This window comes from Spea bombifrons, chromosome 6 (assembly GCF_027358695.1).
Source record: "Spea bombifrons isolate aSpeBom1 chromosome 6, aSpeBom1.2.pri, whole genome shotgun sequence".
NCBI lineage: Eukaryota > Metazoa > Chordata > Amphibia > Anura > Pelobatidae > Spea > Spea bombifrons.
The window spans coordinates 26,501,887-26,527,081 of NC_071092.1; the positions used below are offsets into that span (position 1 = coordinate 26,501,887).

At 41.1% G+C, this 25,195-nt stretch overlaps 1 protein-coding gene across 7 annotated transcripts; it reads right to left on the minus strand.

Annotated features, from left to right (window-relative positions):
- Window positions 1–1,709: 1,709 nt before the first annotated feature.
- Window positions 1,710–23,007, minus strand: LOC128500737 (NXPE family member 1-like). 7 transcript variants are annotated; one of them, XM_053469994.1, is made up of 7 exons: window positions 22,875–23,007; window positions 12,461–12,490; window positions 9,355–9,457; window positions 8,246–8,964; window positions 7,506–7,567; window positions 3,281–3,499; window positions 1,710–2,371 (listed from the first exon to the last, which is right to left on the minus strand). In XM_053469994.1, the coding sequence occupies exons 3-7, from the start codon at window positions 9,445–9,447 to the stop codon at window positions 1,836–1,838; spliced, it is 1,629 nt and encodes a 542-aa protein (XP_053325969.1). In that variant the 5' UTR covers window positions 9,448–9,457; window positions 12,461–12,490; window positions 22,875–23,007; the 3' UTR covers window positions 1,710–1,835. The 7 variants fall into 7 exon arrangements, with proteins under 7 accessions (XP_053325969.1, XP_053325965.1, XP_053325970.1 ...); XM_053469990.1 differs by having other exon boundaries at window positions 8,246–9,457; XM_053469995.1 differs by lacking the exon at window positions 12,461–12,490 and having other exon boundaries at window positions 22,875–23,001.
- Between the last annotated feature and the right edge of the window lie 2,188 nt (window positions 23,008–25,195).

Genomic DNA, 25,195 nt, shown 5'->3' on the forward strand with positions numbered 1-25,195 from the left:
TTCCTCACTTTGGGTATTTTTGTATCTACTAAAGGCTAACTTCTTGTCTTTTACGATTTTGGCCACTTCTGCAGAGTACCACAGTGGTTTCTTTAATTTTTTTACTCTTACTGACCAGCCTAATACAATTTTCTGTTATCTTCAATAATACAGCTTTTACAAAATCCCATTTCTCCTGAACGCCATTTAAATTGTGCCAGTCCGATAATGACTCCTCTACACATATTTTCATTTTAGAAAAGTAAGCTTTTCTAAAATCTAAAACATGGGGCCTAAGCACTCTGACGAGCTGGTGAGCTCTTGGGCGAATGGAAGCTCAAGTTGGCCAGCAACCTCATCTCCAGCAAGCAACGTAGAAACTAGCAGGACAGATGTCTATCCCACCAGAGTCGGAGATGGTGACGGATGGCTCGCTGCTGTGGGAACTCAAACATAGCGCGACCGCTCAGATATGGTGCCGCACAAGAAGTCGTGTGTATGAATATTAAAAATGTTAATTTGCCCTGTATCTTCATGACCGTGAACGCTTGTATCAGGTTACTTCTGCTTGGTGGGTGTTCCACATATCCACCAACGCCTCAGTAAAGTACATTCCTTATAGTAAGTAACACTCGATTACATTAAAATACATGTCTCAGGGATTCTGTGGACATTACCCTTTCTCTGCTTGGAGGCTGTTCCACATATCCACCACCCCCTCAGTAAATTAAATCTTTATTACATTAAATAAAAGTACAAGTCTCAGAGGTTATGTGGACCTCAAGTGTCTTTTGCTGGAACACTGTTTCACATATCCACCACCCCTTCAGTAAAAAATTTCAAGTGTAGCATAATTAATATGTGAATACTGACACCCCCCTCTTCCTCCCTGCTACTTGTCAGCATGGTGAATGCGTCTGCAGAGAGATCAGAGCAGACCAGGAAACTGCTGGAGAAGGTGAGTAAGCAGGTAGGGGACAGATAGAAGGCAGGGACAGCACTAGGGGACACAGAGAGAGAGTGTTTTTTTTATCATTTTGAAAAATGAATATTACTAAGAGTACATTAATATGCATTCTTTAGTAGGAGTATCAGGGAAAGTAAACTGTCCCTTTAAGTTTTAAAGGCAATTCACATTGAGTGATCATGTGGCATACATCAACAACACTTGTGATGTGGAGATTAAGAACTTCCATGAAGCATTTTTCATTTTTTGAAGGCTCCTTTCTGCCTGTAGTTATAATCCCCTATACCTAATCAACCATAGGCATGCTTCTTGACCACTGTGTGATATGAAGGCAGAGACAAAAGAGTGAGGAAAAACTGCAAATAAAGTTTCAAATAATATATACTGCTTGTTGGTCCTGTGTAAAAGGACAATTCAAAAGGTCTCACCTGAAACTTGTAAAATTAGCATGACTAACTCTAAATAAATAATTACATTAACTTATATTTTAAATAAAATAAACAAGGGTCTCCAGAATCCTATATTAAATAAGGGGCTCACTCTTTTCCAAACCCATGTGCAGTGGGAAGGATAATAAAATAAACCTTAAGGCAAACAGACCCCAAATACACCACCCTTAATAGAAGAAAAACATGCTAGATGTCAAATCGTTATGTTTACCTTCTCTTTAAAGAATTATCTTAATACGCGTTCAACCTGCCATAGACCATGGAATATTCCAAACAACATAACCTGTGTTTGAGAATTATCTGCTCATGGAAAATCAATGAATTGAAGTTGTTTATAAAATGAGATGAAAATCATTCTATGAGTTACAAAACGTAATTGTAAACCCAAGCAAAAACTAAAATTCTATATTATTTAGTATGTATTACAGCAATTTTTTAAATTAACATATATAGGCCAAAAACAGATTAATTTGGTTCCTAATGACGGTTTCATGAGGATGAACATCATATGAACCAAAAGCTGTGGTCATGTCCCAAGCATCAATTACCCCAACATTAAGGCCTTTAAAGATATCCTTCATCAAAATATACTGAATGTAACCATGAAAGTCACTGAATCGTTCTACATCTGTGGTTATTTCCCTGGTGTTTTCTGACTTAATGATGACCTTAGTGTCTGGGCTTCGCAGGAAAAGACGTTCTAAAGCCTCACGTACACTGAGAATTCGTCTGATGAACAAAGACAGAGGAAAAGGTCTAAAGTGTTGTCCTAGAGCAATAACAATGATAGTGTAGGGTCCACCAGGAAGGCGGTCAATTTCACGGGGGACAGATGCATAGTCTTTAAGAGTAAACAAGTGTTGAGTCACCAATGGGTGTCCATGCTTCTTCCACTGAATATACACATTTCTGGTCATATCCACAGTTAAAAGTGTCTTGAGCTTTCCGCTTCCACGAAGATCAAAAAATTTCAAGTCTGGCAAAGAAATAAATGTATGTAAAAATTATTGGAATAGGCTTTATCTGGTATCGGATAGGAATCATGATTTTAAACACTTCCCAGAAGTTCCTGTTGATATAGCTGGGATAGCTAGAGTGGGCTGAGGTACATCAAACATTTAAAGATACTCTGTTTGAAATGGAACATGTTAAGATGCACAATGGGGTCTTACTAAGTTCTACAGAGATGTATTGAACTTTCTGTCCTGCTGACAGTTATAGCTGGGAGAACCAGTGTGGGTTTCAGCCCAACATCTGCCTGGACCCATTTCACCAAGAATGAAAGAATGTGAGCTAGGAAACACTTGGCTCAAGCTTCTCCTGTACCATGAGAGAAACTTTTTCTGCACTAAATAGCCTGGGTTTCTACTTGTGAAAAGTATCTAACTGTGGAGTCCATGAATCACAATTGTATGGTATTGGTTACCTTTTTATTATATTTACTGAATTATAGCACAATATCTTCTGTCAAATAAAACGATCACTGAAATATGGTTTAAAAGACCCCCAGTTACATGTTTTCTGTTTCTCATGACAGCTGGCTCTTCTCTTAGCCCAGCAGGGAAGTTATGGACCACAAAATGTCAATGCGACTGAAACACATATTGCAAAATGCCAATTTCTCACTATTGATGCCTAGTCTCAAGAGTCTCATGTGAACAAGGGATGGTTTCACTAAAGCCTGTTAGGACATGACTGTGTTAGAACAGTGTTATCATAAACCGGTGTAAGGCTATCGAGTACTCAGGATTAGGATTATGTCAGGGGTTTTGTAGAAGGTACATATTTTCATCATAATTCATTACTATAGTAAATCAGGCACAGTTTTTAGAATTTATTTACAATTATTCACCAATATGTGTATCCCTACTATGTAAACACTTACCCTTCATGACTTTTGGAAAGTATTCAATCCATTGACGAACAGTTGAATCTCCCATGAGATAAATCATTTTCCCAGATAAGCATGTTTTGATGTTATACAATGGTTCATATGAAGAAAGGTTGCAGAAGAGTGAGTGCCAAATGTTATTCAAGAAATAGCCACCTGGAAATGGTGGAGACATTCCAATAGCACATTTTGACTTCACTTTTGTAGTATTCCCTGAAAATATAAATGTGACATAATTTGAGACACTAAATACCGTATTTGCGCAATTATAAGATGACCCTCCAAAAGCTGAATATTAATTTAGGAAAAAAGCCTGAATATAAGACTACTCTATAGGAAAAATGTTTTACTAGTAAATATGAATTCACATGGAAAACTATTTTTTTTATTTCCTTTTATTTGGCAACCTGCCCCCCAGTTATCCACATCTGCCTCCAGGCTTGCCACTCTGCCTCCCTGATATGCCTTTATACCCTCTTATATGTCACTTTGCCCCAGTATATGCCTTTTAACCACCTATATGCCACTATGCCTCCAGAAATGCCTTATACTCCTATATATCACTCTGTGAAGTACACAATTTAAATCACAATTTAGCAGACCAGTGGAGAATCCTACCGATTGTTTGAGATGTGTTACATGTGGGCATATGATACCAGAAACTTAATCCACACACACCCCCTCAAAAACAATTTTCTATCAGTCATAGAATTACTTGTACCACCGACCTTCTGGTATATAAAATAGAACATGCATGTGGAATGGCCTACATGGGCAAAACAGATTGAGAGAGAATCTGAGCCCCTGACAGATTCCAGAGATGGAAAAACAGATAAACTGGTGGTGAATACCAAAACAGAGAGCAGCACCTCCCAGAGTCCCACTGGGTCTAGAGCCACATTTACATTTCACATAAAGCGCTGCCCTGCAGTAAGTGGGTAATGTAATACATAAGAACTTTATACTCTGCCTTCTCTGGAACACTATAAGGTAATAGGTTCATATTAACAAGTTTCTATCATAGCACATATACTATATTTAACTGAAAGGAAAATATTGAGGAAAACTTACTTTGACAGTAAGTGGGTAATGTAATACATAAGAACTTTATACTCTTCTCTGGAACACTAGTGTAGAATGTGAAAAGGGTGAAACCAAGTGTCAAAAGGCAAGAACAAAAAATACTTTCCTTTTTCTTTGATCAGGTTTATAGCTGCAGCCCTATAAACACTCTCCACGGAATGTTGAAAGGAATATAAACATTGACTTCTGTCTAGGGGCGCTTCACAACACACGATCGCGAATCACTCATAAAAAATAAAACGAAATAAAAAAGAAAAAAGCAAATAGTGTGATACAGTAAAAAAGTTACTGGAATTTTTGCACAATGCTTCAACCGTTGCACTCACAATATATATAGATCTTTAGCACGTGTATCAACCACCCTTCGGTATGATTACTGGCTCCTTAACCTCGCGTGCATGGAAGAAAAGAAAGATCCAATAGGGTAATATCTTTAAAACCACTATTTACGCGGTGAAGTAATGCACTCACGTTTAGATGGAAGATCACAAGCTCATCTGGTAGGTAATCTTGTCCTTCTTTCTGGTTTAAGATGTGTACACATCTTCCTAAAAAAACTGATAGCTTTTTAGGAACAAATACGGGTATAACATATAGTATTAAACACTTCATTAATTGCAATTCAAAAAATGTTGTATACCTTCTAGAATGCCCTTGCGGGCTACAATATGTCGGAAGAACCATTCGTCCTATGAAGGAACGCATCCTGGAACATATAGGAAATATTCGAAATCTCAACACGAAACATAGTGTACCCAAACATTGTAATTCTTGTTCACGCTTCTCTCCAGAAACACTCAAAATCATCGGCATTGATTGGGTACCTCCCAACTGGAGGGGGGGCAATAATATAGAACACCTCTCCAAGAGAGAAACTGAATGGATTTTTAAATTAAAAACTTTTAAAAAAGGTGGCCTGAACTTAGAAATAGACATTTTGTCTTTTATATAGTGGCCTCTATCGGTGGTCTCAGTTCCACTTCAAACCTCTATATATATATTTTTTGTCTGATACTATAGAGTACTTGATAACACCCTACTTACCTTTCCATAGGTATATAATACAAAAAGATTCTACTAACCTTTTCAATGTTGTCCTAGTATTAGCAGGTTCCACTTACCTTTCCATGGTGTTGGCACTACTTATTCTTTCCATATATCTTCATATTTTTATATATATTATCTATATATTTTTATATATATTATCTGTGTATATATATATTTTGACCCACCAATACACTCTTCCTTACATGGATCCACTGGGTCTTGATCTACCCTCCTCTTATTTGTTTTTTTATTATTTATTGTGGTGTGTATAGATAGATGCCCCCTGTTAAACCATATTCATATGGCCATATGATTTAATTATTTTATCGTATTTCCATTTTGCCTATTTTAAAATGATTTTTTTATTCGTTACATCTACCCCTATAACCATCGACAAAGACAAAATACACGTATATTTCTTTTACAGAAAAGACCCCTCGATATATAGCTTTCCCCGCTTTCCCCGCGATCTACAAAAAATAAACACTACGATGTCCATACATTAAATGTGTATTTTATTTCCCGGGACTTGTGATCCCCGATTCCGTGCAGATAGAAGATGTATACATCGGATGTCCCATTCGATCATATGAGATGGAAGAAGACTCATACACCCGATTACCCATTCAAACACGAAGAACGCAAGACCGAACGGACGTATAGGTCACATGACACGCACGCAAGAGGAAGAAATACGCGACGACGTGCCGGGAATAGATGCAGCAAACGAAGAGACAGACGGAACGAAAATCACGCGGATGACGCACTCCGGGGAACATAAAAGGACGAACACAACTGGGTCAATACTATACCTCCTGAGGAAGCCCGATACTGGCGAAACGCGTAGAGGATTGTTTACTTTGTACTTTACTTGGTTGTTTTTATCACTTCATGATTTTTATACTGCTTTTATCAATTGATTTTGGACAGACTTGTCAAACACTTATATAGTGTGGTCTGCCGATCAATGTTCTGTAAGGGCTAAGTCCCGGATTAAATTATTTATTTATTTATTTTTCAATATATTTATTGATTTTTTATATTGATCATTTTACACATATAATCAGCTTATCCACTGCTGAATATACACCACCTACTACACCCTGTATACTGATATCATAATAGCTATTTTACCCACACACAGGGCCGGCCGAAGACTTAACGCCGCCTGGGGTGAAGTTTAAAACGCCGCCGACGCCGGGGGGCGGCATTTTAAACTTCGCCGACGCCATAATCTACGATCCCCCGCCCCCGGTACTTACCTTTAAACAGTCCTGCGGCGAGTCTCCCTGCTCTGCCACGGTGCCGGCTTGTAATGCTGAGCGCCGGAAATTGACGTAACTTCCGGCGCTCTGCATTACAAGCCGGCACCGGGACCGAACAGGGAGACTCGCCGCAGAGGAGAGAGAGAGAGGGGCGCCGAGCGGGTAAGCGAAAACCACTCGGTGCCCCTCTCTCTCTCCTCCGCTTCAAAAAAAAAAAAAAATAGCGCTGGCAATTGCCCCAGTCTGCCCCATTATAGGGCCGGCCCTGCCCACACAAGCACTTGCACTTTACAAGAAACCTACACTGGAATATTAAAGCAACAACTTTTTGGAACTCAGCGGCACCTGAAGGTCAGCAAAGCTGCACCAGGAACTCCACCCAGACACCATCAACTCAAGATTACCTACCAGATGAGCTTGTGATCTTCCATCTAAACGTGAGTGCATTACTTCACCGCGTAAATAGTGGTTTTAAAGATATTACCCTATTGGATCTTTCTTTTCTTCCATGCACGCGAGGTTAAGGAACCAGTGATCATACCGAAGGGTGGTTGATACACGCGCTAAAGATCTATATATCGGTTGAAGCATTGTGCAAAAATTCCAGTAACTTTTTTACTGTATCACACTATTTGCTTTTTTCTTTTTTATTTCGTTTTATTTTTTATGAGTGATTCGCGATCGTGTGTTTTGAAGCGCCCCTAGACAGAAGTCAATGTTTATATTCTCTGGAACACTACAAGGTAATAGGTTCATATTAACAAGTTTCTATCATAGCACATATACTATATTTAACTGAAAGGAAAATATTGAGGAAAACTTACTTTGACATTTGACAACATCAATGCTTCCATTTTCTGTGGTGATTTCTACACCAATATTTGATCTTTCATTCCATGTACAGAAATCAAAACATAAAAAAACAATTATTTATACTACTATTTCAGAGATCAGTTTTCAGTTAGTATACTGTCATTGTCTACATTGGCTACTCTCACATTGCAACCAATGGCTGTCCTATTGCAACAGGAATTCCAGTGCCCCTCCATCTTCCATGATATCCTTTCATCCTAAGAGCTCAGAATAGTTTGTGTAAACACATGATGCTATCTAAAATGGAAACAAAAATTGAGGGTGTAGTCTTGCCTGTGATGTAATTTGGTCTAGGATTCACCCTGCCTACAATCTATAATAACGTAGAAAATTAAAATTTTTGTTGGAGTTTTGTTAGCTTTTCTTTTTGAGAGGGTTTTACAAAATGTTGAGTTACTTTGTATGTACAATCTTTAATTTGGAAATGGTCATTGACTAAAGCTGAGACCCTATACACTGGAACCACTTCAGGTTGGAAGAAACCTAATAAAGATTCTGTTGAATATATTAACTGTTTTACTCACTCTTAAACATAACAGAACCTTACCTAATAGAGCGCTAGAAAAATTACCTGAAGAAGGTAAGCCTTAGGTAATAAACTCCCTTAAAATGTATTTAAATGTGTAATATCTTTGTAAAATTAAAATTGTTTAAAACTTGTCTTTCTGTGACAGTACAAAGTCATATTTACCGAGTAAAGACATCCTTCTCCAAGCTGGTTAGATATGAATGTGGTCGGTTCTTGCTCATCATTGAGATTAGAGCCTCACAAGGGACTCCTGTGGGTTTAATGCAGTAAAAGAATTCCCCATCTCTCTTATCTGCATATTCACATTTTTCTTCTTGAGAATCCAAATAAAATCCACATTCACTGTAAACTTCTCGAGTTCCATTGAGAAATAAACCAGTGTATATGATATATTTATATCCAATATTCCTTGCCTTCCATAAGGCTGACACTCCTTCGCTTGGATGTAATAAAATAATGGATATTCTTATATTCCCCTCCCAAGATAAAATGAAGTTAATTTTGTATGTCCCATTGTTAAAATCTTGAATCCTTCCAGAAGCTCCAGCTCCTAGTTCAGGGGAATATATTCGTGCCCTTAAAAAGTCTCCACCGTATGTCTTCCTTTTTCCCATGTAATCAAACATGTCAACTTGGACAGTTAATGAATCTCCAGTACAATATTTCAGTCTGTAATCTAATACGGTTGCTCTGCTGTTTTTACCACTGGTTGTGTCATTTAAACATTTAAAAGATGCATTAGAAATTGTGTGATCTATGGCATTTAAGATCTTGTCTATTTTCACATGAATGTCCTTAGAATCATGAACTGCTGTTGAGTCAACAAATGAGGTCTTTTGTTCTAAATATGCCAAAGGGACAAATGGGAACTTCAACGAAGTCTGGTGGGAGAGAACAAAACACAAAAGCAAAAAAAAACAGTTACAAAGAAAAACTTTATATAATCGAATGAAAGTTATCAGATGGGCCCCGGAGCCAGCCCATTCGAGCAGTGTGTATGAGAGTAGCTGTAATGTGTGATAAGAGTGAGATGGGAGTAAGTTGTGATGTGTGATAGGCATGATGAGAGTAATGAGGTGGTATGTGTAAAAAAGGTGAGTTGTGATGCATGGTAGATATGATGGAAGTGATGTGTGATGGCAGATTGAAGATGTTTTAGCGAGTATCTGTTTTGGTGAGTGTGAGTTGTAGTGTGTATTTATAACCGGGTGGGAAGCAAGGAGCCAGAGTCCCTCCCTGAAAGTTATCATTTGAACCATTGACCCACATACCTTGGCTAATTTCCTATGGACAACGAAGCTAAGAACTAGAATGGCAACTAGAGAAAAAACCCAAATGATCCTCAGAATGTTAGATCTGCACATGTTACTGGTTCTGTAAATAAAGAGAACAGTATTACTTCACAAGATTTACCTGAAATAGTAATGGAATTTACTCCTAACTTAACAGACTATACTTTCTATTTTAAAACAGAATACTTCTTTATAATAAAACAAAAAAGAAGAGCGTGGCGAGGAATTATCCACTACTACAATGGTAAGCAGAGAAGTTGCTTTGCTGGTGTTAGCATGTTATGGCAAGCAGATTCAGTCAGGTCTGGTCCCTTAAGTTAACTCTTACCTCTGCTGTATTTATGATTTGGTTCCAAATGTATCAGTTGTATTTGCTTTCTTATGGTAGTACTGTGATTTGTAGTATAGCAACACAAAAAAACATGGAACACATACAGTATTTCACAAAAGTGAGTACACCCCTCACATTTTTGTAAATGTGATAACACTGAAGAAATGCACTCTGCTACAATGTAAAGTAGTGAGTGTACGGCCTGTATAACGGTGTATATTTGCTCTCCCCTCATAATAACTCAACACACAGCCATTCATTTCTAAACCTTGGCTACAAAAGTGAGTACACCCCTATGTGGAAATGTCCAAATTGGGCCCAAAGTGTCTATTTTGTGTGGCCACCATTATTTTCCAGCACTGTCTTAACCCTCTTGGGCATTGAGTCACCAGAGCTTCACAGGTTGCTACTGTAGTCCTCTTCCACTCCTCCATGACAACATCACTGAGCTGGTGGATGTTAGAGACCTTGAGCTCCCCCACCTTCTGTTTGAGGATGATGGCTCAATAGGGTTTAGGTCTGGAGACTAGGGCTGAAACAACTAATCGATAAACTCGACAATAATCGATAATTAAAATTGTTGACAACGATTTTCAGTATCGATTAGTCGAATCGATTTTTAACGATTATAAAAAGAGTTTTTTTCAGAGCAAATGCTCTGAAAAACTCCTCTCCTTATATAATCCGACCTCAAACAGAGATCGGATTATAACACTAGAATCCAGATCCCCTGCAACGCTGCAGGGGACCTGGATTCCCCTCACTGTCGGCCGGTGGGTGTCCGTGCGATACGCACAGACAACTTCCGTCTCTCCTCTCCACTTCCATACACCCCTCTGACTCCTCCCCCCCCATACACCACTCTGCCTCTCTCCCGACTCCCTGGTGTTTTGTGAACCTCCGTTGCTGACAGGCACTTTCACTGCAGCTTCATAAAAGCCTCAGCGTAAGTGAAGGTGAGTAACGGAGGCTGCCTGTGCGTATCGTGCAGACCCCACCGGCTGACAGAGAATCAAGGTCTCCTGCAGAGGATCCTCTCTGTCAGCCAGTGGGAGTCTGCGCGATGTGCACAGACAGCCTCCGTTACTCACCTTCACTTACGCTGAGGCTTCTATGAAGCTGCAGTGAAAGTGCCTGTCAGCAACGGAGGTTCACAAAACACCAGGGAGTCGGGAGAGAGGCAGAGTGGTGTATGGGGGGGAGGAGTCAGAGGGGTGTATGTGAGCCACCCTCCCATACACCACTCTGGCTCCTCCCCCTCCCATATGCCACTCTGCTTCTCTACCCGGCTCCCTGGTGTCTTGTGAACCTCCGTTGCTGACAGGAGGCAGAGTGGAGTATGGGGGGGGAGGCAGAGTGGAGTATGGGAGGGGGGAGGAGGCAGAGTGGTATATGGGAGGGGGAGGAGGCAGAGTGGTGTATGGGAGGGGGGGGGGCAGGGTGGTGTATGGGAGGGGGGAGGAGGCAAAGTGGTGTATGGGAGGGGGGAGCAGCCAGAGTGGTGTATGGGAGGGGGGAGGAGGCAAAGTGGTGTATGGGAGGGGGAGGAGCCAGCGTTGTGTATGGGAGGGGGAGGAGGCAGAGTGGAGTATGGGAGGGGGAGGAGGCAGAGTGGTGTATGGGAGGGGGAGGATGCAGAGTGTTGTGTGGGTGAGTTATAGAGGTGTATGGGGGTATAATGAATGTCAGGGTAGCAGAGTGGTGTATGGGGGTGTAATGAATTTCAGGGAGGCAGAATGGCATATCTGGGGGAGTTAGAGTGGTGTATAGGGGAGGTAGAGTGGTGTGTGGGGGTAAAATGAATTTCAGGTTGGTGCAGGGCATTTATGGGGGGCATATCAAGGTGCACAGTGGCATATAGGGAGGTATAAGGCATAAATGGGGGCGAGTGGCATATTGGAAGTTATAAGGCATATAGGGGTATAAGGCATATCGATATTAGGCATATCAGGGGGGCATAAGACATATCTGGGGGTAAAAGGTATATCAGGGGGCTCAGTTGCATATCACTGGCATATAAGGAGTATAAGGCATATCAGGGGGCACAGTGGAATCTCTGGCATATAGGAGGTATAAGGCATATATGGGGCAGAGTGGCAAGCTGGGGGTCAGATGTGCATAATTGGGGGCAGTTTGGTAAATAAAAGAAAATATAAACAAGGCTTTTTTCTCATAGTTTTTATTAAATATGAAAAATAGTTAACATATGAATTAATATTTACTAATAACTTTGTATTAAAACCTAGTTTGAGAAACACTGTGTTTGGGTTCTTGTAGCTTTTATTATTATGTCAGTAAAATAAGAAGGTGAATAAAGAGAGAGAGGCCATTGCGATAAAGAGATGAAAGTGTAAATTGTACGTTTTTTATTACAATATTTTAAATTAAAAAAAAATTGCATTTTTTTACCAGATTAATCGATTAATCGAAAAAATAATCGGCCAACTAATCGATTATTAAAATAATCGTTAGTTGCAGCCCTACTGGAGACATCCTTGGCTAGTCCATCACCTTTACCCTCAGCTTCTTTAGCAAGGCAGTGGTCGTCTTGGAGGTGTGTTTGGGGTCAATATCATGTTGGAATATTGCCCTGCGGCCTAGTCTACGAAGGGAGGGGGTCATGCTCTGCTTCAGTATGTCACAGTACATTTTGGCATTCATGGTTCCCTCAATGAACTTTAGCTCCCCAGTGCCGGACACTCCCACCACCATGCTTGACTGTAGGCAAGACACACTTGTCTTTGTACTCCTCACCTGGTTGCTGCCACACACGCTTAACACCACCTGAACCAAATAAGTTCATCTTGGTCTCATCGGACCACAGGACAGGGTTCCAGTAATCCATGCCCTTAGTCTGCTTGTCTTCAGCAAACTGTTTGTGGGCTTTCTTGTGCATCATCTTTAGAAGAGGCTTCCTTCTGGGACGACAGCCATGCAGACCAATTTGATGCAGTGTGCGGCATATGGTCTGAGCACTGACAGGCTGACCCCCCCACCACTTTAACCTCTGCAGCAATGCTGGAACCACCCATACGTCTATTTCCCAAAGACAACCTCTGGATATGGCACTGAGCATGTGCACTCAATTTCTTTGGTCGACCATGGCGATGCCTGTTCTGAGTGGAACCTGTCCTGTGAAACCGCTGTATGGTCTTGCCCACCGTACTGCAGCTCAGGTTTAGGGTCTTGGCAATCTTTTTATAGCCTAGGCCATCTTTATGTAGAGCAGCAATTCTTTTTTTTCAGATCCTCAGAGAGTTCTTTGCCATGAGGTGACATGTTGAACTTCCAGTGACCGGTGTGAGAGCGATAACACCAAATTTAACACACCTGCTCCCCATTCACACATGAGCCCTTGTAACACTAACAAGTCACATGACACCGGGGAGGGAAAATGGCTATTTGGGCCCAATTTGGACATTTCCACTTAGGGGCATACTCACTTTTGTTGCCAAGGTTTAGACATTAATGGCTATGTTGAGTTATTTTGAGGGGACAGCAAATTTACACTGTTATACAGGCCGTACACTCACTACTTTACATTGTAGCAGAGTGTCATTTCTTCAGTGTTATCACATTTACAAAAAAGCGTGTACTCACTTTTGTGATATACTGTAATCTAATGATATTAGGCAGGCTGGCAGCCGTTTTTTTTGTCATTTCCAGTGACGGAACAAAAAGATCAAATCTCCCTATTTCAAACTAACGTAGTTTAACACTTTGCAGACTGATAGGTGGCTATTTTAGGAAAGAAAATAACAGTGCAGGCCGAACTAAGCAATGGAATTTGGCTAAAACAAACATGGGAATCATGGCACTCAAGTATGAAATAAAAGTAGAAGGTTTTGCATCTGGGTCACAAACTGATCAAGATTACCCAAATTGGCAGACCACATGAAATCTTTTTTTTTCTGAAATTATGCTGTATCTACTTTATTATTTATGAGAAGAAGACAGAATTTAACTTAGTTAGCATGTGCCAATAATTCAGTTCTCAGCATTGCTAGCACCGCACATGTTGGTACTCAAAATTGGACTTGTGCATTCGTCTTCAGGCGAACATAAAAACGAACACTAAGAGTGTGTTTTCGTGTTTGTTCCGAAGAAATGAAGAACAGAAGATAGCGGCGGTAAAACGTAGACGAAGAATCTTCGTTTCTTCATGATCATCTTCGTTTTCGCGGCGCGCCTGCCAGATTTTCGAAGAGGAGGAAGAGGACACAGATTGCTCGCTCTTGTGACATCATGCTGAGGGTCTCGTCCAATGGCTGTGCTGCTTTTTTTCCATTCAGAAACCGCCTTTATGAGAGCAGAGCTTGCATTAGAGATCTATTCTTGACCCTTGCACTGCCCATACCCAGGCGGTTCCCCATTTCTCAAACCCGAAATAAGAGACAGACACCAGCAGGATTGGATTTAGAAAAGGCCGAGACATTTATTTAACAAATGTCTCGACATAACTTTATTTAACATCTTATAAATTATTGTAAAAACACTTTAATAATAACTTCTGTATAAATACTATACAGTCTTCTGTACACCTGTGTACAAACAGCTGAGGGTTCCCAACCTAAACACAAAACAATGGCTTCACACTACCCCTTCCGCCGGATACCACAATCGCCCAAGCGACCGCGGGTCGGATAGGGGAGCTCCACCTTAACGCTTTGGTTAATCCTGTACAGGGAGGGCATTAACTCTAACCTCTAACCAAAACCATCAACTTGCCACTCCCATTATCATTCAAACTTCTCCAGGGAACTCCTCCGCCACAGCAAAGAAAACGGATCCTGCAAAAAGAAAGAGGGAAAGGGGGAAAGAAAAAACACACAAAGCCAAAACAAAAACACAAAGCAAAAGACAAAAAGAGGGAGGGCGGGCGGGAAACTGCTCCTGTGGTGTTCAGTAATTGCCCCTTGCACGTGTGCTTAGAGGGGCTTTATAGCCCTGTCCCCTTCCCCCTACAGTCACGTTCCTTGTGACTTCCCCCTCGTTCCCTGTGCATTCTCACCTCGTGCTAACCCTTGCTGAGTTAACCCTTTCCTGCCCTAATACCATGTGCACCGTCCTGTAGTGCTGGCAGGGTCATGTTCCCCTTACGCCTATGACTCCAGGGTTTCTTTTTTTGCTGTGACTAATTTGGCAACACTGTTGTGCTGCATATGAGTGTTACAGAGAGAGGCTGTTCTGTGTGAGACTGGTAAGCCTCAGCCTGCCATTTCTCACAGCGTACTCTTCTTTAGTTCTACTGAATTAATTTAGTAATTTTTGTTTTTAAGTGCTTCTGTCAACTGTGTAGTGCTGTATAGTTGACAGTTTGCACACAGTGCCTCACTATAGTATAAAAGATGAGAGTTGGTACCGTGTTAGCCGTAGAATTAGGAGACAAGTGGAGTTTGAATGATACCTTTATTGGCTAACTGAGTATAGCTAGCAAGCTTTCAAGACCTCTCAGGTCCCTTCATCAGGCATGTTATACAATAATGTGAAAAACCTCTCTTTAAGTCAGGGGCGTACCTAGAGTATTTGGCACCCGGGGCGGATCCTGTAAGTGGCACCCCCCCCCAAATGTAAAGACATCTACAAAATTATGTTGGCAAGAATATTTATTGCACCAATTTGTAACCAATTTGTAAAATCTGAAAAAATAAATTAATAACTTATAAGTAAAATAAATACATTTAAATAACATTTACTGAACATATAATAGTGCTTTCTTTAATAACCCTCCAAAAAAACAGTGTCCACATTGCCCACATAGAACCTGACCAGCACCCAAATTACACACACATAGGACGTGCCATCTTTGCCCCCAAACAGCCCAGCATGAGTCAGCATTGTTCCCAAACAGCCGAGTGTACGCCATCTTTGTCCCATAAACACGCTACCTGTGCCATCTTTGTCCCATAAACACCCTGCCTGTGCCATTTTTGTCCCATAAACACCCTGGTTATACCATCTTTGCTTTTTTGACAAATCAACTATACACCTATGATTAACACAAACACTTTTACAGTCACTCACTAATTCACTTTCATTCACACAATAATTTATTCTTTCACACAAATTATTTACACATATTCATTGATGCATTCTCACAAATTCATTAATTCTCTCACTCATTCACACAATTCATCCACACATTAATCCATTCATTTTCGCTCTCTCATTCTGACTCTTTCTTTCAATATTCTTGCTACCCTCCTTTATCCCTATCTACCCCTTCTCACTCCCTTCTCCCTATCTACCCCCTATCCCCCCGTCTCACTCCCTTCTCCCTATCTACCCCCTCCTAACTATCTACCCTCTCCCCCCCTTTGAAGTTCACTTACCTTTCAGGAGTCCTGCGGTGGGGGTGCAAGGCCCCTGCCTCCCAGCTCTGCCACTGTATGGAACAGTATAGAGTGATGGGAGTTATGATGTACTTTAGAGCATAATTATATAATGAAAAATACATTGGAAATGGTACAGCATAACACCCATCACTCTCACACATTTACCAATCCACACTTACCAATCCACAGATTCCACACATACCAATCCACATTTACCAATCCACACATACCAATCCACAGATTCCACACATACCAATCCACACATACCAGTCCAGATTCCACACATACCAATCCACAGATTCCACACATACCAATCCACATTTACCAATCCACATTTACCAATCCACAGATTCCACACATACCAATCCACAGATTCCACACATACCAATCCACACTTACCAATCCACACATACCAATCCACACATACCAGTCCACAGATTCCACACATACCAGTCCACAGATTCCACACATATCAATCCAGATTCCACACATATCAATCCAGATTCCACACATATCAATCCAGATTCCACACATACCAATCCACGCATACCAATCCACATTTACCAATCCACTCTCACTGTCACTGAATGATTTCCTACCTTTCCTCTTTTCTTCTTGCAGCAGTCAGCTCCTTTTCTTCCTCTTCGCTCCTCTTCTTCTGTCTTCTTCCGGTTCAGAGGGCACGGACGGCGGTGGGCGCGGCTTCAGTGTTGCTTCAGCAGCAGTTGCCGCGCGGATCGCGAGGGAGCGGTATCGGAGGTCTTTAACAGACCTCCGGCTCCCTTGAGTGATTTTAAGCCGGTTCAAGGGAACCGGCTTAAAATCACTCAAGGGAGCCGGAGGTCTGTTAAAGACCTCCGATACCGCTCCCTTTCGAGCCTTTTCCTCCAGCGGCGGACATTACTGTCCGTCTCTGGAGGGGTGTCGGGTGCCGGCAAGTTGGCACCCCCCTGATGAGCGGCACCCGGTGCGGACCGCCCCCCCCGCCCCCCGCTAGGTACGCTACTGCTTTAAGTATCAGTCAAATAGCATGGTTACAATTGGGAAGCAGATAACATCAAAATGTCCAAGACAAGGTTCTTTGATCAGTCAATAGTGTTAAAATCAGAGGTGGATTGGAGTCATAAAAGGAGGTGTCAGGAGGTATTCACAACTCTAATGGGGTCAGGTTGTGTGCATGTCTGGTTTGTTATCTACAAAGTGATAATGGGATACAAATTCCCTATCCCGGTTGAGGCCAGCATTTAAAGAGTTAAATTTAAGTATTAATTTAACCTCCCGTATTTTTCTCTCCCTCTGAGTTTTGAACAGTCCCATTAATATAGCCAGTCTGATGTCACTGATGCTATGTCCATTTTGGCAAAAATGTTCTCCCACTGGTGTCTCTGCTCTCTTGTTGTTGATGTGGAATCTGTGTGAATTAAACCTTTTATGCAATGGCTGGCCTGTTTCACCCACATAGAGGGCTGTTGGACACTTTGCACACATAATAAGGTAAACCACATTAGAAGATTTGCAGGAGAAGGCACCATTGATCTTATGGCGTGTATTTGAATTGGGTATAGGCACCATGTCCACAGTGTGGATGTGTGCGCATGTTTTACACCTTCCTTGTAGGCAGGGGAAAGTGCCTTTTTTTGTGGACTTGTTCAGGGCACTCCTGGTTAATAGTTGTTTAAGATTGGGGGGCTGTCTGAAGGAAAGTAGGGGAGGCTGTGGAAAAATTTCCCTGAGTCTGTCATCGCTGTGTAGTGTTGCTTGAAGTTCTTTAGATATTTTGCGTAGAGCTTCTACCTGGGGGTGGTAAGTGACAACCAGAGGCACACGGGTTCCAGTATGATGTTCTTTGTACTTTAGTAATTTTTTTCTGGGAATGTTGGTGGCCTTCTGTATCTGGTTGTCAATTATCCTGGCATTGTAGCCCTGGTTCATAAAGTCTCCCCTTAGCTTCTGGAGCTGTTTGTCGCGATCTGCTGTATCAGAACAGATGCGGTTGTTTTTAAGGTAAGTCGGTCTGTCTGCTGGTTTGCGATACAGGGATGTGTGGATGGTATTGTTCTTGATGCTGATGGTGGTGTCCAGGAAGTTTATTTCTGTGGGTGAGTGGCTGATTGTGAGGTTGATGGTGGGGTGAAATGCGTTGTAGTTCTCGTGGAAGGTGAGACGTTCCTCTTTGCTGGCGGTCCAGATGATTAGAATATTATCTATATAGCGAAGGTACACCAGGGGTTTTGTTTGGCAGGTGGATATGAAATCCTCTTCTAATTTTGCCATAAAGAGGTTGGCGTATTGTGGTGCCATTCGAGTACCCATCGCAGTCCCAGTTTTCTGGATGTAGAGGTCCTGTCCAAACCTGAAATAATTGTGGTTAAGTATAAATTGAATGAGCTGCGTAACTGATTCGGTGTCCATGTTGTGTCGGTTCAGTTGGACCATCTGACAGAGCTAGCAGCAGAAAGGAGAGTAGTGCAGCTGAAATGGTCAAACTTTACCTCTGTGAAGTTCCTTCTGCGCCTAATGTTGTCCTCTTAGCTATTGGGATGAAAAGAAGAGTGTGTGGCATGCACTCTCATGGGTTACGCAGCAGCTACTATCATGTCCGCCAACCACTGTTCAAAGTGAGCCCGTGACTGGAAACATACTGAGTCCACAGCGCTCACGCATTGGCACCTCATCTGATGGAGCAGATTGCCTTTCTTTAATTCAATCTGCCCAAGTTGGGGTACCCAGCTCTTAGCTTGGAAAGTAAATTTTCCCTAATGGTAAAAGTAGTTTATCCCCCTGGTTGCACTTTTTACGGTGTGGCAACGTCTGCTATCTCCGCCGGTGTAGCCAACTTACGCTAGGGTCTAGTGTTTGAGCTCTGGAAGTCCGCTCCCAAACGTCATGGACTGACAGTGTTTGGATGCTTTGCTCTGGGGTGAAACAGGTGAGTGGGTCGTCATTTGCCCACTCATTCACCTTTTCCGTTTCCAATGCTGCTTCTGCTGGTGGTGGTGTCAACGTCTTTTGCCAGTTCGCTATGCCCAAAATGACCCTAATGGTAAGGATAGTTTCTCCCCCTGGCTGCGTCTGTTTGCGGTGTGGATCGCGCGGTGTGGCAACGCCTGCTACCTCCGCCAGTGTAGCCTTATGCTAGGGCCTAGTGTCTGAGCTCTGGAAGTCCACTGTCAAACGTCATGGACGTGTTTGGATGCTTTGCTCTAGGGTGAAACAGGTGAGTGGGTCGCCAATTGCCCACTCATTTACTTTTTCCATTTCCAGTGCTGCTGGTGGCGCCAGCGTCTCTTTTCTGCCAGTTCGCTTCCTTGCTAGAGTCATGCCCAAAATGTACCTAATGGTAAGGGTAGTTTCTACCCCAATGGCTGGGTCCGTTTGCAGTGTGGCAACATCTGCTACCTCCGCCGGAGTAGGCAGCTTATGCTAGGTCCTAGTGTCTGAGCTCTGGAAGTCCACTGCCAAACGTCATGGACTGACAGTGTTTGGATGCTTTGCTCTGGGGTGAAACAGGTGAGCGGGTCGCCAATTGTCCACTCATTTACCTTTTACATTTTTCAAACCAATGGTAATTCCTCCTGAATCAGCATTACTGAATATAGGTATAGATAAATTGAACTGTCTTGTCCAATTCCCGACAAGTCATATTTTCATTGCATACCGAACCTTGCTTGCGAAACTCTGGAAGACTGCAGTTATACCGGATATTAAAGATATCATAAACATTGTATCTAAAAATTACATAAATGAACAGATATATGCATGGAGCTCGGGTAGGAGTGACAGAATGCTCTTCATGTGGGATACATGGCTGAAACACTTCCCTAAACAATAGATTACACTATTTACTATAGTTAAAACGAATAATTCATTATCATGAATTAGAGCGGATGAGACACTGGATACGTGAAAACTGATGTGCATCGAGGATTGGTCAAGAGGTGAGATTTGATTAATGGATAGAAATACAGGTCAAATTCTCTATTTTGTTACAGTTTGTTGTGCACGTCGCAGTTTTTGATTCTAAAAAAACTACACTATTTACATTCTCATGACACATAATTACACGACTTTCTTATTCTTATAATAAAATGTTGACAACATTAAAAAAAAAAAAAAAAACATTTTTAGTTTTTGTGCCACATTTTCCATCCGCATACCTGCCAACAGACCTCATTTGTTGATGCCAGACGATTAGACAGACAAGCTGGTGACACTGACAAGCTGTGTATTGAATAGAGATTGTACAGGGAAGGGAACAGAGATAGAACAGACAAGCTGTCTGAAGGCAAAGATGGCAAAAGCGAGCTGATTGAGGGCACAGGCAAGCTGTTTGGGGCAAAGATGGCAATCATAAGCTGTGTGGGACAAAGGTGGTATGAAGTCATTTGGGGGGAAATGGCACATTGAGAAATGTTGCTGGTGAAGTCACGGGCATAGGGCAATTTTCAGACCAGGACCCTGTGGTTTCTAGTTACACCACTGTTCAGGTGTTATATGTGTCTTATCCGGATCCACTAACTTTGTAACCATATTATTTGTTCTAACCTTTCTTAGTTTTTTGGTCAATTTTTTTTATCAGCTTTAATGCCTGTATAGTATCATTTAAACTGTAGTTTTGTAGGTTATTCAACCTCTGATTTTGATAAGTTAATAAAAAAAATATATAAATCAGATGATTCTGGGCCTTTATATTTTCTCATTTTTTGAGCTAGTTGAATAAGTGACCACTAAACACTGCTTTATTTGGACACCATATTGTAGAATTAGATATTTTTACAGAATTGTTTTATTTAAAGAAATTCAGTTGTCTTAATAATGTGCTCTTTATATTCTTTGTTATATAAGAGAGTTACATTCAACCTTCATGGACCCAATCTCATTCAGCTCTAGTGTTATCAAATTATGATATGACCAAGTATTATCTCTTCTTCACTCTCTTAACAAAAACCATGTCACTCATACCAGCAATAAACGCTGGAGAAATTAGTATAATCTTTTTCTCATGTATATGATGCACTATATGACATCTCTGATGACGAGAACAGGGACATAAACATCAAATATCAGGCTTGTTTCTCAGCAGTGAAGATAAAATCATTCAAATACATCTGTTTTGTTGTCATTTGGTATAAGATATAAAGGTGAATGTAGTGAGCAAAATACTACCGCAAGCAACATTAAACATATCAATCTGTATTCAGGAAATGAAAAAAATTGCACAATCACTTGGTGGAACACAGATCTGATGAAGGGTTTGGGAATGTGCTAGCTGATGCGAAAGAAATTGCTGAAAATTTCCTGATGTTACAATTGCACGAAACAAGTTTGTAGGAATTTGAATGCTTTACGTGTACTCCTTGAACTTTACTGATTCCAATTTTATGTGTAGCATTGAGTAGCTAATTATTAGAGACTCAAAGCCAAAATAAGTCAAGTCTACAGTTTACAATTTATACAGTTTGGCTACCTAGAGGCCCATGAATTTGCATGATAGCCATCATCTGCTTGGGAAGGTCTTTTTATGAGAACCCTGTTCAGAGTTTATATATATTACAAATGCCATCACTGGCGTAACTACCTCTAGGGAGCCCCCTGTGACCCCTTCTTCCTGTCTCCTCGTTCCGGTTCAAAGATGTTTATAAAGGGAACTTCCGACCTGGTCCGTACTGATTCATGTTGATAGGGCCCTTTCTAAACTATTTTGAACCGGCACGGGGGGACAGGAGTGTATCGGGGTCATGTGACATCACGTGACCCCCGTGGTGAAACAGAGGCTGCTTGCACACTGTGCGCCATCAGCAAGAGAGAAAGCAGCAGTAGCAATGAGAGGTAAGCAGGGGCGGGAGGTGGGACATATGTATAAGCGTTTATGTGTTTGTATATGTATGTGTGTGTGTGTGTATGTATATATATATATATATATATATATATATATATATATATATATATATATATGCATGGATGTGTAGTTGTGTGTATGTATGAGCATGGATGTGTAAGTGGGGTGAGATGGAACGTGTGTTTATGTGTTGTATGTTGGAAGGGGGGGGCAAATAAGGCACAGACCAGTTGTGTGGGGGCAATGATGGCACAGACTAGCTGTTGAAGTTGGGTGGGCCCGGGGGATTTCTAGATATGCCCCTGACTGCAGTTTTCAAATAAATTAAACCATTCATGTATATTTTGTTGCCCATTAAAGATTTTGTTCCTTACAATCAGCTATTGTTTTACTTTACTGGGAGGGTGGTAGATAAGTGAGACAGCATCCCAGCAGAAGTGGTAGAGGCTAATACAGGGAGGGCATTTTAACATGTATGGGATAGGCATAAAGCTATCATGAATGTAAGTCAAGAGCAAGGATGGATTAAAGTCTGAGACTTTCTATTCAAAAAAATGACTAGACTTGATGGGCCAAATGTTTCATTACATGTTCTCTCAACAAATGCTGTTATAGTAGAAATCAATTGTGATCGAAATCCATTAAGCCAAATGTATGGTACATGTGACAATGTACATTTTTTTTATATACCGGTATATACAAGACTTTCAGAAATATCAAACCAAGGAGATTTGGCTTCTGAGAATGAAGTGGGTAATCTTAAATCATCAAAATATTTCCTATAGTTCCACAGATGTCTTAAAGGCACACAGTGGCTCCTTGGTTAAAAATCAATACATATAGTACGGTCAAATTAACAGCAGTTCTAATTTGTCAACCAAATAAAAAAATTCTAGCAAAGAATTGGCTAGTGAGGATTTTAGGTTGTTGCAAATATGTTTTAGCAAAAAAGATTTTGTCTTCTAATTTCTCCTTCATATAGCTTAAGCATTACCTTTTAATGTTCACCTTCACCAGCAACACAGTATTTTTCTCTGGTGCTAAAACAGCCAAATGTCATTAGTAGTCCTTCTGCAGGTGATAGTTACAGATCGTACAAGTTAGATCGGTCATTTAGTTAATGTTTTGTGCAGACTTTGTGCAGGGTTGGTTTAACTATGGGTGTAGTTTTATCACTCCAGGGTGTGTGTGTATATGCGTGTGTGTGGTGGAGCCCGTCCTGTGCAGAGATATCACAATGATAAAGGCATATGATCCCCGAAAATGCTAGTGCTCTGGATTTATTTAATTAGATGTAATGTCACTGTAGACTTGTAAGAAATGAAGGGGGACTTTAAAATGTGATATTACATTTTATGCATAGTGGTTTTGGGAAAATTTGGGTTTCTGTAAGGTGAGACATCTGGTTTTATAATGTAAGGTCATTTGCACTACATATGGTTTGGAAGAAAAACTCAGACAGCTGAAGTAGGAGATGTATTAGATGTGTGTATTCTCACATAGACCGTCTATCTCCTCCATAAGTGGGTCATACAGGAAATCTCTTGAAAGAGGGTTCGGGTGAACCACTTTCTGGGAGGTACAAGGAATTCTGGAATGACTAGTTAGGGGCTGCAATAGTCAGAAGAGTCTAAGAAAATAGAGCGCAGTGAACAGAAGTGCTGGGTCAGGAGACTCAGAACGAAGCTGAGCAAGAAGCCTGTGAGCTGAGAGAGGTTCCCAAGAGTATCCCTTTTTTCCTGTATGTCATATGTTTTATAACATGTAACATATATATAATTCATGTTACTGTGTGCTATTACCTGGCTGGGGCTCTGATATATGATAATGCATGGTACTGTGCAATATTATCTGGCTAGGGCTCTGATATAGAAAATGCATGTTACTGTGTGATATTACCTGGCTAGGGCTCTGATATATATATAATGCATGTTACTGTGTGATATTACCTGACTGGGGCTGTGATATATGATAATGCATGTTACTGTGTGATATTACCTGGCTGGGGCTCTGATATAGAAAATGCATGTTACCGTGTGATATTACCTGGCTGGGGCTCTGATATAGAAAATGCATGTTACCGTGTGATATTACCTGGCTGGGGCTCTGATATAGAAAATGCATGTTATTGTGTGATAATACCTAGCTGGGGCTCTGATGTAGAAAATGCATGTGCCTCTTTCACATTTTGAAATGTTGGAAATACCTAAAAGAAGAGGAATATTTATTTTTTTATTTTTTATAAGAAGCATGTTCCCCTGAATCTAGAAGACGATGTTATATCTTTTTATGCTTAAGATGTATATATAAAAGGAGTGACCCTCACAACACATTCTTATCATACAGCCCTATTTAATTTATGTCCACTTATATCTTGTCAGTCTCATTTTACTGACACTTGTTGAAGTAAAGCTTGATTTGGAACTTACTTTAGTCAAAGTAAAAAAAGTCAAACTATGTTACTAGAGCATTATGTGTTGTGTGTGTCAGCGTTTGATTGTTTAAATACTTCTTTTCAAGAACACACCCAGACAGTAATAAGATTGGTTAGGCTGTTCTAAGAAGCATGACGCACATAGATGAATGTGTCCCAGGATAGTTATGACTCACATAAAGTTGGTAAAGTTGGGCATTGCCACCAAATATGAAGGAGGGAGCCTGGCGTGTCACCACATCCCTAACATGTATTTGATTTGTTGAGATGATACTGAAATACCAGTGAGGGTGTCTTATATCAGTGAGCCAATAGTTTGAAAGACATTTCCTGGCCTATACTGCTTATAGAGCACTGATGTTGGGATGAGGGATACATCCAGGGCTAGTTACCACTTCCCAACAAAACTGGGGAGGAGCTGGTAGAGGAGGGATATGCCATGGTTGGGAGGGGATCTGTTATGTATAATAGAGCAGATGAGATAGCATATCTATCCAATGGGATAGGGAGTCTATCCAGGAGCACTTGTTAAGAGTTTTTTGAGTGTGGCATGAGAGTAGATACTCCTAACCTCAGCACTGTCTCCCAAAGAGGAACTCTGCCTCCTCGGGGGGGGGGGGGGATTGGGGGTGGTTTGCGCCTTACCATGTTCTCTAGGTATTCCTTGATTTGTGCAAGCTTGTTTGGTAGAGAGGGTTTATCACCAGACTGTGAGAGGTTATATAACTGTCAATAATAAGTTCCGGAATTCTCTCATAATCTCCATGGGGAGGAAACACTGGGAATCCTGTTTCATGCATATCTTGGGTCCATTTGTTACGCATGCTTTGCAGTAGCGAGATGTGCTAGTAGGGTATGAAAAAGTAGTCAATATGTAAATA

What these genes read in the sequence shown, in the direction of transcription:
- LOC128500737 (XM_053469990.1), bottom strand. Translation starts at nt 9,447, where the DNA reads ATGTGCAGATCTAACATTCTGAGGATCATTTGGGTTTTTTCTCTAGTT. An exon ending in GAGAAGGATGTCTTTACTCG is followed by an intron (nt 7,568 to 8,245) that starts GTAAATATGACT and finishes ATGGAATGAAAG; the next exon opens with ATCAAATATTGGTGTAGAAA. An exon ending in CTTTCCAAAAGTCATGAAGG is followed by an intron (nt 2,372 to 3,280) that starts GTAAGTGTTTAC and finishes TTTCTTTGCCAG; the next exon opens with ACTTGAAATTTTTTGATCTT.